This window comes from Sus scrofa, chromosome 6 (genome assembly GCF_054392235.1).
Source record: "Sus scrofa isolate SSC_HxYL_T2T_F1_AM1 chromosome 6, Sscrofa_HxYL_maternal_Yorkshire_Landrace_v2.0, whole genome shotgun sequence".
In the NCBI taxonomy this organism is placed as follows: Eukaryota; Metazoa; Chordata; class Mammalia; order Artiodactyla; family Suidae; genus Sus; species Sus scrofa.
The window spans coordinates 51,427,975-51,441,180 of NC_139388.1; the positions used below are offsets into that span (position 1 = coordinate 51,427,975).

The 13,206-nt window shown below is 46.8% G+C and overlaps 2 protein-coding genes across 3 annotated transcripts in view; both read left to right on the plus strand.

The window, feature by feature from the left end:
• Nucleotides 1–13,206, plus strand: part of NFKBIB (NFKB inhibitor beta) — a 1,076,695-nt gene that overhangs the window by 790,870 nt on the left and 272,619 nt on the right. The gene's annotated exons all lie outside the window — the stretch shown is intronic.
• RYR1 (ryanodine receptor 1) overlaps nt 1–13,206 on the plus strand; it is a 117,937-nt gene that overhangs the window by 86,346 nt on the left and 18,385 nt on the right. For both annotated transcript variants that reach the window (XM_084958575.1, NM_001001534.2), the window contains 2 exon segments: nt 566–647; nt 1,860–2,047. In XM_084958575.1, the coding sequence (XP_084814701.1) occupies nt 566–647; nt 1,860–2,047 (270 nt within the window).

Consider the following 13,206-nt stretch of genomic DNA (forward strand, 5'->3'; position numbering starts at 1 on the left):
GGCCCTACATGAGACACTGTGACAGGAGAGGCAGTGTGTCCCCATCTTCTCCGCAAATGGCTTACCAGAAAGCATGTAGCTGTGCCTTGCAACCTTCTTCCTGAACCCAAAGTCCCATTTTTTCCATCACACATTCATTCAACAGACATGTGTCAAATGCCTGCCATAGGCCAGGCGCACTGCTGAGCTCTCATCCCTTCTCTGGTCTGTGTTATTGTCCCCGGTATTTGCCCCTGTCTGTCCCTGTCTCTCTTGGTCCCAAGCATCTGCTCTCTGAGCCTCATACTCCTCCCATCCTCCTGTCCCGCCAGTCCTTGCCCTACACATCACCCACTGGGCACACTTCCCCCCAAGTGCCAACCCCACCCCCACAATCTTGTCTCTCTGCCCCTTCCCCTGCTTCCGAGGAACATGTCTGGACTCGGGTCCCCTCGGAGGTAAGAGGGGGAAAGGAAGGGGGTCTTAGGCCCTGCTGGGTGGCTGAGGAGGGGTGGAAGCAGCTGGAGGTGGGGGAGGTGTCTCTGCCAAGACGAGACCTCGCATACCTGGGATGTGGCGTCTCTAGGACTCGAGCCAGATCGAGCTGTTGAAGGAGCTGCTGGATCTACAGAAGGACATGGTGGTGATGTTGCTGTCGCTACTAGAAGGTAAATGCCCAGTGAGTGGGGGGTCAAAGGTGCAGCCGAGCCTGAAAATGGCCATCTGGGCCTCAGGAGCCCCACCCTCCAACCCCGTCTGACATCATGCTGGGATCAATGCATTAATGAAGAAGTTACTATAAAAAGCTCAGCAAACACTTACCGAACACTTACTATGCGGCAAATCCTGGCTGTACATATGGTAATTTACTGAATCCCCAGAGAAATCTAAGTAAGATGGGTGGCCTAGACACTTTTAAAAAATCTTTGCACTTAGGCGTGCACAACGCTGGCAGTGTCTCTGCTGCACCAGGACGCAGGTTTAATCCCCAGCCTGGCACAGTGGGTTAAAGGATCTGGTATTGCTGCAGCTTCATTGTAGGTTGCAACTGTGGCTCGGATCTGATCCCTGGCCTATTGCAGTGGGATAAAGGATCCAGCTACACAACTGTGGCAAAGATTGCAGATGTAGCTCAGATTCAATCCCTGGCCTGGGAACTTCCATATGTCGTGGGTGTGGCCATTAACAAACAAATGAATGGTGGAATTCTCTGGTGGCTCAGTGAGTTTAAGATCTGGCATTGTCACTGCTGTGGCGTGGTTCAGTCGCTGGCCTGAGAACTTCCGCATACCACAGACGCAGCCATTAAAAAAAAAAAAATTATAGTGACAGGAAATTCCCATTGTGGCGCAGTGGTTAATGAATATGACTAGCATCCATGAGGATGCAGGTTTGATCCCTGGCCTCGCTCAGTGGGTTAAGGATCCGATGTTGCCATGAGCTGTTAGCATAGGTCACAGACACGGCTGGGATCCCATGTTGCTGTGGCTGTGGTGTAGGCCAGCAGCTGCAGCTCTGATTAGACCCCTAGCCCAGGAACTTCCACATGCCGTGGGTGCGGCCCTAAAAAGCAAAAATAAAATAAAATAAAATAGTGACTTGCCTCCCTTACAAGGATGAGGTTCTTGGCATGACACGCAGCACTAGGCATGGCATCTGGGACGGGCCATTGGCTTAGGCCACTGTTATCTTTAGGACGACTCCCCCCCCATCGGGGGGAGGTGAACGAAGATGGGATCAGCCAGGTTCACCCCTGCTGCTGATGCAGATCCGGAAGCCACTGTCCACCAACACAGGGGGTCCTGGCGCTGGGAGGCAGGCCCGTTGCAGCTCCGGAGAGCAGGCTCTGCTGAGCCACACTGACTTGGGGCTGCCCGCAGGGAACGTGGTGAACGGCATGATTGCCCGGCAGATGGTGGACATGCTTGTGGAGTCCTCGTCCAACGTGGAGATGATCCTCAAGTTCTTTGACATGTTCCTGAAACTCAAGGACATCGTGGGCTCTGAGGCCTTCCAGGACTATGTCACTGACCCCCGGGGTCTCATCTCCAAGAAGGACTTCCAGAAGGTGGGTACGGGACAGGTGGGGGGTGCCAAGAGCCAGTCATGCCCCTCCTGGCTGCCTGCAAGAGCCTTCTCAGGGAGCCTCAGTTTCCTTATCTGTAAAATGGAGATAAAACCAGCCTGGGAGTTGTTTTGAAGATGAAGTGCATTAACACAAATGAAAACCATGATTTCTATTATTATTCATAGTCAGGCTATTATTATTACTATAAAGAGAGATCGGAGTTCCTGTCGCGGCACAGTGGTTAACGAATCCGACTAGGAACTATGAGGTTGCGGGTTCAATCCCTGGCCTTGCTCAGTGGGTTAAGGATCTGGCATTGCCGTAAGCTGTGGTGTAGGTCGCAGACGAGGCTCGGATCCCGAGTTGCTGTGGCTCTGGCGTAGGCTGGCGGCTACAGCTCCGATTAGACCCCTAGCCTGGGAGCCTCCATATGCCGCGAGAGTGGCCCTAGAAAAGGCGAAAAGACAAAAAAAAGAGAAAAGAGAGAGAGAGATCAGTCATTGCCTCAATAGACATCTATTGCATTGTTCCTCTGTGCTGGGCCCTGCGCTGGTACCGTGGACACAGCAGTGACTGAGACAGACACAGGCCTGCCTCGGTGGGGCGTATAAGACTAATGGGAGAAGCCGTTATTAATGACCACTGCATGCTTAAATAAGGAGGCTGCTGGGGGAAATGCAGGCACCAGCTCTATGCAAGAGCCCACTCACCTGCCTCTGCTAAGCCTTCAACCCCAGGTAAGTCCCTGGTCTGCTCTGAGCCTCTTAGCAAGACGGGGCCAGGATCGTCACCTTCACTATGTCGCGGGACTGCTGTGACAGCAGCCCATGCCTGGGACACAGGACGGACAAGAGATGTGACCTACTCTTATTACTTTTACTGCCAGGTCTTTTCCATCCCCATTTTACTACATGTTTCTTTTGAACATTTCGGTCTTATGGAGAAGCTGCAAGAATTGTACGTAAAATTTCTGAGTAGCTTTTCACCCAGATTTTGTCTGGACGTTAACGTCTTAGCACATTTGCTCTGTCGTGATTGTCCTTTACCTCTGCAGACATCAGGCTGTAGCTCCTGAGAACAATTCATTCCCTCACATAACCAGAAAACCATTATGCAGATCAGGAAATGAACATTGACACAATGCTGCTCCTACAGACTTTATTCAGTTTTCACTTTTTCTTTCTTTCTTTTTTTTTTTTTGGTCTTTTGAGGGCAGCATTTGGAAATTCCCAGGTGAGGGGTCGAATCAGAGCCATAGCTGCCAGCCTACACCCCAGCCACAGCCACGCCAGACCCAAGCTGCGTCTGTGACCTGCACCACTGCTCACAGCAATACTGGATCCTCGACCCACTGAGTGGGGCCAGGGATCGAACCCACACCCTCATGGATCCTAGTTGGGTTTGTTAACCACTGAGCCATGACAGGACCTCCAGTTTTCACTCTTGAAGAAGATCTAGTCTGAAGAGCTCCCTGGTGGCCTAGCAGTTAAAGTCGCTGCTGTGGCTCAGGTCCCTGCTAGGGTGCAGGTTCGATCCCTGGCCCATGAACTCCCGCATGCGAGGTCCCGTCTGCGAACAGGGATTGCATTTAGGCATCCCGTCTCTTTAGCCCCCTTGAACCTGGAACCCTTTCTTGATCCGTCTCTTCGGACCTTGACACTTTTGAAGAATAGAGGCAGTTGTTTTGTAGGCTGGCCCTCGGTGTGGGTATGTCTGCGTGTTCTTCATGATTCCGGTTGCACACCTTTGGCAGGAACATCAGAGAAGTGATGTGTCCTCAGTGCCTCGAGCTGGGAGGCACACGATGTGGGCTCTTCCCATTATAGTTGGTGTTCGCTTGGCTCACTTGGTGAAGGTGGCGTTTACCGGCGTCTCCACTGTGATGATACCGTCATTCCCTTTGGTATCTTGTGAGGATGCGTTTTGAGACCAGGTGAATATTCTGTGCAGCCGTTCGGGGTAGCATCCATCCGTGATTCTTGTCGGAAATGATGATGGCTGTGGCAGGTGACGCAGGGCGGCTCTCTAACTTCCCTGGACCCCTTACCCTGATCAGGTACCACTCTGCTGGAGGAAGAGTTTTTCCCTTCTCCTCCATTTATGTGTTTGTCTGTGTATTTATTCATCTATTCAGTTAGACTCAAAATAGATGGACTCATGGCTTCTTATTTTATTCTGGAGCTTGCAATCGCTGCTGTCCATCAGCGTTTAAATAAGCCCAGGGTCTCCTGAGTTAAACATAAAGAGCCCTGAGCCTCCCAGTTGTCCCCTGAGAGCGTCCCTGCCTCTCTCTCCCCTGCCCCTTCTCAGCCACGCCTCTACCCACACTCACTCCTTTCTCACCTCCCACTCCTTCCCTGACTCGGGGCTTGCTGCCTTCGGTCCCTGCCCCTCTCCCGAAACTACCCCACCTCAGATCACCAGTGATCCCTCACCCCTGAATCTCTCCTCTGACTTGTCGTCTTGGAAGCGTTTGCCGCCCTGGCCACTTCCTTGCCGCAGCCACGCCTGCGTCCCTGGGCGTCTGAGCCACACCCTCCTGGGACCCCCCCCCCACCTCCGCCCCCCCCCCCCCCCCGCCCCCGTGTTCCCTGCTCAGCCCTCCCAGCCTCTTAAACATGCCCGGCCGTGAGCCCTCCACCTTCAGGAAGAAGAAGCTAATATGTATCATGTTCCCACTCTGTGCCAGGTCCTGTGTGTGAATGAATATTAATGTAATCTTTACAACAAGCCTTATGTAGTGAGGCCTATTTTCTCTTCCCCATTGTACAAAAGTGGTAACTGAGGCACAGGGAGGTTAAAGTAACGTGCTTAAGGTCACACGACTAGCAACTAACACATCTGGGGTTTGACCAGAGTGTACTGCCTCCAGATTCGCCCATTAATCTAGCCTAGTAAATAGTCAGTGAGCACTTCCTGGGTGCCAGGCCCTATCTGGGGAGTCCCAACCCTACTCTCAAGACAAGCATGTTACTTTCTTTTTTTTTTTTCCTTTTAGGGCCTAACTCATGGCATGTGGTAGTTCCCAGGCCAGGGGTTGAATTGGAGCTATAGCTGCTGGCCTACACTACAACCATGCTAGATCCAAGCCATGTCTGCAACCTACACTGCAGCTCAAGGCCACACCAGATCCTTAACCCACTGAGAGGGGCCAGGGATTGAACCCGTGTCCTCATGGATACTATTATACCAACAGGTATAAGAAAAGTGCTTAGGAGTTCCTGCTGTAGCCAGTAGGTTAAGGATCCAGCATTGCTGCAGCTGCGGCTAGGCTGCAGCTGTGGCTGAGATTAAGTCCCTGGCCTGGAAACTTCCATGTGCACAGGTGCAGCAAAAAAAAAAAAAAAAAAATCCCTCAATGAGGTATCACCTCCCACCTGTAAGGATGGCTATCAGCACAAGGACGAGAGATAACTAGAGTGGCAAGAATGCAAAGAAAAGGGAAACTTTGTCCATTGTTAGTGGGAATGTAAACTGGTGTAACCACTATGGAAAAGAGAATGGAGGTTCCTTAAGAAATTAAAAATAGAACTACCATACATACGACCCAGCAGTCCCACTTCCAGCTATTTATCCAAAGGAAATACAACTATTATCTTAAAGAGATATCTGCATTCTCAAGTTCATTGCATCATTATTCACAATAGCCAAGGTGTGAAAATAGCCTAAGTGGCTGTCAGTGGATGAATGAAGAAGTGCCCTGGTGGCTCGGCAGGTTAAGGATCTGGCTTTGTCACTGTTTGGCTTGGGTCGCTGCTGTGGCTCAGGTTCAATCCCTGGCCCTGGAACTTCCACATGCAGCAGGCATGGCCAAAAAAAAAAAAAAAAAAAAAAGGATGAATGGATAAAGAAGATGTGGTATGTACGTGTGTGTATATATGTCCACACACAGTGAAATATTATTCAGCTTTAAAAAGAAAAAAAAAAAGGAAATCCTTCTATTTGCAACAACATGGATGAACCTGGAGGGTGTTATGCTAAGCGAAATAAAGCCAGCCAAAGAAAGACGAACACTGCATGGTGTCATTTCAGTGGAATCTAAAAAGAAAAAGTCAAACTCACAGAAACAGAGAGTAGAAAACAGAGTGGTTTCCATGAGGAGGGATGTGGGGGAAATAGGGAGAGGCTTGTAAAAAGGTATAACTTTCAGTTATGACTTTTTTTAAAAAATGGGAAGCGATCCCTCCCTCCCTCCCAACTATTCAGGGCTTCACACATCCCAAGATTTGATGTCATGTATATAGCATTATGTAGCTCAATATCTGTTTCACACAGTTACAACCTGTAATTTTAAAGATGCATTGGCTTCATTTTTAAATAAATAATAACATTCACGTAATTTAAAAAGTTAAGTGCAACAAAGTATGAAGTGAGGTCTCATTCCTGCCCCTTTTTCTACCTGTGCTACCTCATTCCCACTGTGGTGAGCATTAGTTTATTTGTATCCTATCATTTTCTCCAGATATTGTTATTTTCCTCTTATATAATAGGCAATAAACTATATACATTAGCCTATATCACTTAACACTATATTCTGGAGATACGGGGCATATCCTGATTATGATTTTTTTTTTTTTGCAGCTATCCAGTATTCCAGTTTGTGTATATATTATAGTTTATTTGATTACTCCCTGTTGATGGACACTTGCTTTGTTCTCATTCTTGTGCCATTACAACACATGCTGTTATTAGGGAATGCCAGGGACAGTAGTGCAAGTTGTGCACTGCACAAAAGTGCTGTTTTTAGCACAGATCTTATAAGTTTGTCATGCAGATTTCTAGCAGATGGAAGTAAATGTGTTAAAGAAGGCTCCTTATGGACTCCTTGAAACAGTTACCCTTGTATGTACATCATTTTGTGTGTGCAGTTATAGCTAAAGATAAACTTCCGGAAGTGGGATTGCTGGGTTAAAAGGTACATGCATATGTCCTTTGGACAGATTTTGCCCTCTGTTTTTCTTCTCATTAGCAACATGTGAGACTGCCTATTTCCCCACAGCCTCACCACCAGACCGCATTGTCAAACATTTGGATTTTTGCCAATCAGATAGGTGAAAAAGGGTATTACAGGACAGTTTTAATTTACATTTCTCTTGTTATGAGTGCAGTTAGGCACCTGTTCATGTTACTTCTTTTGTATTACTTGTTTGGTGAATTGACTGTACCCTTGGCTTACTTTTCTATTGGGATATTGTTGTTTTTCTTCTTGATATATAAAGACTTCTTTATATATTTGGGTGATTATAACGTTGTTAGTGATATGCGTGCACTTCTTTTTCCTACTTCATTGTTTGACTTTCGACTTTGCCTATAGTGTTTTGGCCATGCCTAAGTCTGGATTTTATTTTTTTTTTTAATGGCTGCACTGGGAGCATATGGAAGTTCCCAGACTAGGGACTGAATTGGAGCCACAGCTGTGACCTACCCCACAGCTGCAGCAATGCCAGATCCTTTAACCCACGGAGCCAGGATGGGGATTCATCTGCTTGAGCTGCTGCGGTCAGATTCCAAACCCGCTGCACTGCAGGGGGAACTCCCTTAAGACTTGATTTTTATGTAGAAAATTATTTCAAATATTTCATTAATTTTTAACAAAAGAGGTAATACAAGAATCCTCTTGTAAAAAAATTCAGGGAGTTCCCGTCATGGCGCAGTGATAACAAATCAAACTAGGAACCATGAGGTTGCGGGTTCGATCCCTGGCCGTGCTCAGTGGGATAAGGATCTGGCGTTGCCGTGAGCTATGGTATAGGTCAGATCCCGAGTTGCTGTGGCTCTGGCATAGGCCGGCAGCTACAGCTCCGGTTAGACCCCTAGCTTGGGAACTTCCATATGCAGCAGGAAGCAGCCCTAGAAAAGGCAAAAAAAAAAAAAGGAAAAAGAAAAAAAAAGAAATTCAGAACTTACCATACCGCGGGTGTGGCCAAAAAACAAAACAAACAAAAGAAAGAAATTCAGAACTTAAGCTATGGTTAGAGTCATCTTTGGCCTCCACCCCAAGCCTGTTGTCATCCCACCTCTCCGAAGGCTGCCGAGGTTCTCTTTTTGGTGTACATATCTCTGGATGTTTATTTCTACATTTCCATTCATATGTAAGTCTGCATTGAAAAATATACAGGATTGTTTGAGGGTGTCCCACATTCTTTCTGGTTGACAGAGTTCTTGACAGTTTGCAAAACATAGCTCCAGTAAGTACTTTGCAGATTCCAAAATGTCTCTTACAGTTTGGAAAGGCCTTCCTGGTGGATAAAAACACATTACTGGCTGCTCACTTATTCTTGGTCAGTACTATCTTGTGGTTTTCTTTATTTTTTTTAATTAGCATTTTTTGTTGTTGTTGTTATCTATCTCTAAATTAAAAGACTTCCTTTGAGGAGTTCCCGTCGTGGCTCAACGGAAACGAATCCGACTAGGAACCATGAGGATGCGGGTTCGATCCCTGGCCTCGCTCAGTGGGCTAAGGATCTGGCATTGCTGTGACCTGTGGTGTAGGTCGCAGACTCTGCTTGGATTCTGCGTTGCTGTGGCTGTGGTGTAGGCCAGCAGCTGCAGTTCCGATTGGACCATTGGACCCCTAGCCTGGGAACCTCCATATGCTGCAAGTGCAGCCCTAAAAAGACCAAAAAAAGAAAAAGAAAAAACTTCCTTTGAGAAACATCTTTATTGAGCTATAATTCACATACTATAAAATTCACCCACTTAAAGGGTACAATTTAATATTTGTTGGCATATTCACAGAATTGTGCAACCATTGCTACAATCTAATTTTAGAACACTTTTTATCGCCCCGGCAAAGAAACCCCATATCCTTTAGGAGTTACTTCCCATTTCCCCCACCCAGGCCTCTGGCAACCACTAATCAACTTTCTGTCTCTGTAGAGCTGCTGTTCTGGACACGTCATGTAAATGGAACCAAAGAACATATGGTCTCAAAAGGCTTTCCTTTTGTTTAACAAGCCACAATGTCTTTATCACTTCCAACTGAAAACACAGCAATAAAGACAAAATAAAAATGATCCACAGTTCACTAACTCATCAAATATGGTCGGTATTCAAATTCCAGGTCTCCTAAATACCTCGTATAATTTTTTGAAATTTCTTTGAATCAGGATCCAAACAAGGCCACCCAGTGCCATTGGTTGATGTTTCTCTAAAGCTCCTTTTATCTACTGCTGCCTCCATCACTTTTCCCTTTCCTGGCAGCTTGTCAGCTAGAGACCCCTTGTTGGTCCTATAGAGCAGCACCACCCGATGGAAATACAAGGTGAGCAACAGATATAGTTTAAAATGTTCCAGGAGTTCCTCGGAGTTCCCCTCATGGCGCAGTGGTTAACGAATCCAACTAGGAACCATGAGGTTGCGGGTTCGGTCCCTGGCCTTGCTCAGTGGGTTCAGGATCCGGCATTGCTGTGAGCTGTGATGTAGGTCCCAGATGTGGCTCGGATCTGGCGTGGCTGTGGCTGTGTGGTGTAAGCCAGCGGCTACAGCTCCGATTCGACCCCTAGCCTGGGAACCTCCATATGCCGTAGGTGAGGCCCTAAAAAGGAAAAAAAAAAAGTTCTAGTACCACACTTTTGAAAAAGTGAAAAGAAATGAAAAATTATTTTTAATGTTTTATTTAACCTACTTTACCAAAATATTATTTCAACATACAGTCAATATAAATTACTAGATATTTTAAGTTCCTTTTTTTTTTTTTTTTTTTTTTTTTTTTTTTGTCTTTTTGCTATTTCTTTGGGCTGCTCCTGCGGCATATGGAGGTTCCCAGACTAGGGGTCCAATCGGAGCTGTAGCCACCAGCCTAAGCCAGAGCCACAGCAACGAGGGATCCGAGCCGCGTCTACAACCTACACCACAGCTCACGGCAATGCCGGATCCTTAACCCACTGAGCAAGGCCAGGGATCGAACCCGCAACCTCATGGTTCCTAGTCGGATTTGTTAACCACTGTGCCACGACGGGAACTCCCTTAAGTTCCTTTTTTATACTAAGTCTTTAAAATCTATGTGTATTTTACACTGTCAGCACATCTCACTTGGCACCAGCCTCGATACAAGGGCTCAGGACCACATGTGGCTCTCGGCTGTCCTTAGCTGGTGCTGTCCTTGTTGTGGAGTTTCCCACAGCTAAAATCTGGCTGATGCAACCTGGTGGTGTCATTTAATGTTCTCCTCATCCCCTGCATTTCCTGTAAACTGGGACTTAGGTTAAAAAGTTCCATCAGATTCAGGTTTAGAGAGGTTTTGTTTGTTTGTTTTTTTTGCTTTTTAACGGCATATAGAAGTTCCCAGTCTAGGGGTCAAATCAGAGCTACAGCTGCCAGCCTACACCACAGCCACAGCAATGCGGGATCCAAGCTGTGTCTGTGACGTACACCACAGCTCACGGCAACCCCAGATCCTTAACTCACTGAGCGAGGCCAGGGATCGAACCTGCAATCTTGTGGTTACCATTTGGATTCATTTCTGCTGCACCACAATAGGAACTCCTGGAGGGTTTTGTTTTTGTTGTTTTTTGCCAGCACCTTCCTTTGTGGCACTTCATACATCTATCAAGAGGCCCAGCTTGGCCCATCATCTCTCCCTTTGTGATGTCAGCAACCATTGGTATTCAATGCCCAGACACTTTAGTCCATTAGAGATTGCAAAAGGGCAATATTCTCATTTCTAAATGTTCAGCCTTTTCCAAGCATTATCATATGGTTTTCAAAATGCAAAGCATTATATGAATTCTCTCGCTCTTTACAAATCTGGTATTTTACAGCATGCTTTTCAGTTTTTTTATAGTTTAAAAGACAGGTTCAGGAGTTCCCATCATGGTGCAGTAGTTAATGAATCCGACTAGGAACCATGAGGTTGCGGGTTCGATCCCTGGCCTTGCTCAGTGGGTTAAGGATCCGGCGTTGCTGTGAGCTATGGTGTAGGTTGCAGACTCGGCTCAGATCCCTCGTTGCTGTGGTTCTGGCGTAGGCTGGCGGCTACAGCTCTGCTTCGACCCCTAGCCTGGGAACCTCCATATGCCGCAGGAGCAGCCCTAGAAAAGGCAAAAAGACAAACAAAAAAAAAAGGCCCGTTCAGGATTTTTGTTTTTTTTGGTCACACCCACAGCACATGGAAGTTTTTTGGGCATGGCCAAAAAAAAAAAAAAAAAAAAAAAAAAAAAAAAAAAAAAAAAGACTTCTTTTTTATAATCCATATGCCACACCCACAGCATATGGAAGTTCCTGGGCCAGGGACTGAATCTGATAGCCTCAGTGGTGACCTATGCAGCAGCTGTGGCAACATGGGATCTTTGCACCACTGGTAACCCACTGCACCAGGCCAGTGACGGGATCTGAACCTCTGTGGCAACCTGAGCTGCTGCAGTCAGATTCTTAACCCACTGCATCACATAGTGAACTCCAAAAAGGACTTCTTCTTTTTTTTTTTTAATGATTTTTATTTTTTCCATTATAGCTGGTTTATAGCATTCTGTCAATTTTCTACTGTACAGCAAAGTGACCCAGTCACACTTACATATATACACTCTTTTTCTCACATTATCCTCCATCATGCCCCATCATAAGTGATTAAATACAGTTCCCATTGCTGTACACCAGGATGTCGCTGCTTATTCCAAAGGCAATAGTTTGCATCTATTAACCCCAGATTCCCAGTCCATCCCATTCCCTCTCCCTCCCCCTCGGCAACCACAAGTCTGTTTTCCAAGTCCATAAATTTCTTTTCTGTGCAAATGTTCATCTGTGCCGTATATTAGATTCCAGATATAAGTGATATCATATGGGATTTGTCTTTCTGACTTACCTCACTTAGTATGAGAGTCTCTAGTTCCACCCATGTTGCTGCAAATGGCATTATTTTGTTCTTTTTGATTGCTTAGTAGTACCCCATTGTGTATATACCACATCTCCTTAATCCAATCATCTGTCGATAGACATTTAGGTTGTTTCCATGTCTTGGCTATTGTGAATAGCGGTGCAATGAACATACTACATGTGTCTTTTTCAAAGAAAGTGCAGATATATGTCCAAGAGTGGGATTGCTGGGTCGTTTGGGAGTTCTATATTTAGTTTTCTGAGGTATCTCCATACTTCTTTCCATAGTATTTGTACCTTAAAAAAAAAAAAAAAAAAAAAGGACTTCTCAAGTTCCAAAAGTTGTAACAGAGTTAAAGTTCTTCTCAGTTTTCCAGATACTCAATTCCCTTGACAAGGATGCACTAAACACCTGTTGGTGAACAAAACAGAGACCCCACCCTCCGAGCTGATAGCCTAGTGGGGAAGGGGCAGATGGAAATACTTAAATGAAATGATTTCCGGTCATCACCTGTGGCCTGAAGGGAAGGAGCAGGGTGGTGTGCGAGCGAGCATGGGTGGAGTAAGCCCTGTAAACCAAGTGGTCAGGGAAGGACTTTCTGGAAAAGGGCACTGAAGCTGAGAGCTAGAAGGTACCTGGGAAGGCGCGGGGGGTTGTGTCCTCCCCAGCAAAGGCGACAGCAAGTGTAAAGGCTGAAAGGTGGGAACAGGAGGGATGCAGAGGCAGCCGGTGTGGCTGGAGGAGGCTGTTGAGGGGAGAGAGGAAAGAACTAAGCCTAAGAGGTGAGGGGGCAGGGGTGCAGGGCCTGGGTGGCTGCATGGCAGACCTGAGTGACATGGAGCTAAGGAGGATTCTGAGCAGGGGAGGGGTGTGACCTGACTCAGATGTTTATAGGGTCCCTCCATCTGTGTGTGGGGAAGGGACTGTGGGGACAGAAGTGAAGCAGGGAGTCCCGGGTGGAGGTTGCTGAGGTGGTCTCGTGGGGGACAAAACCAGGTTGGGGGCCAGGGAGGGGACAGAATGTGTGTGTGTATGTGTGTGTGTGTGTGTGTGTGTGTCCTAGATCTGTTGAAAGCAGAACTGACAGATTTGCTGATGGATTAGGTGTGGGCAGTGAGATTAAAGAGAGGAATCAAAGATGACTCAAAGGTTTTTAACTTCAGCACCTGGGGGGTGGCAATGCTATTCCTGAGATGGGTAAGACTGTGGGAGGAGAGGTTTTGAAATCAAGAGTTCAGTTGTAGCCTTTTTCACAAAGAAATGTCACGTAGGGCTTGGGCTGTAAGTGTTTGGATGCTGGGGCGCAGTCGGGGCTGGAATGTAGACTTCACACCCATTGGCATGG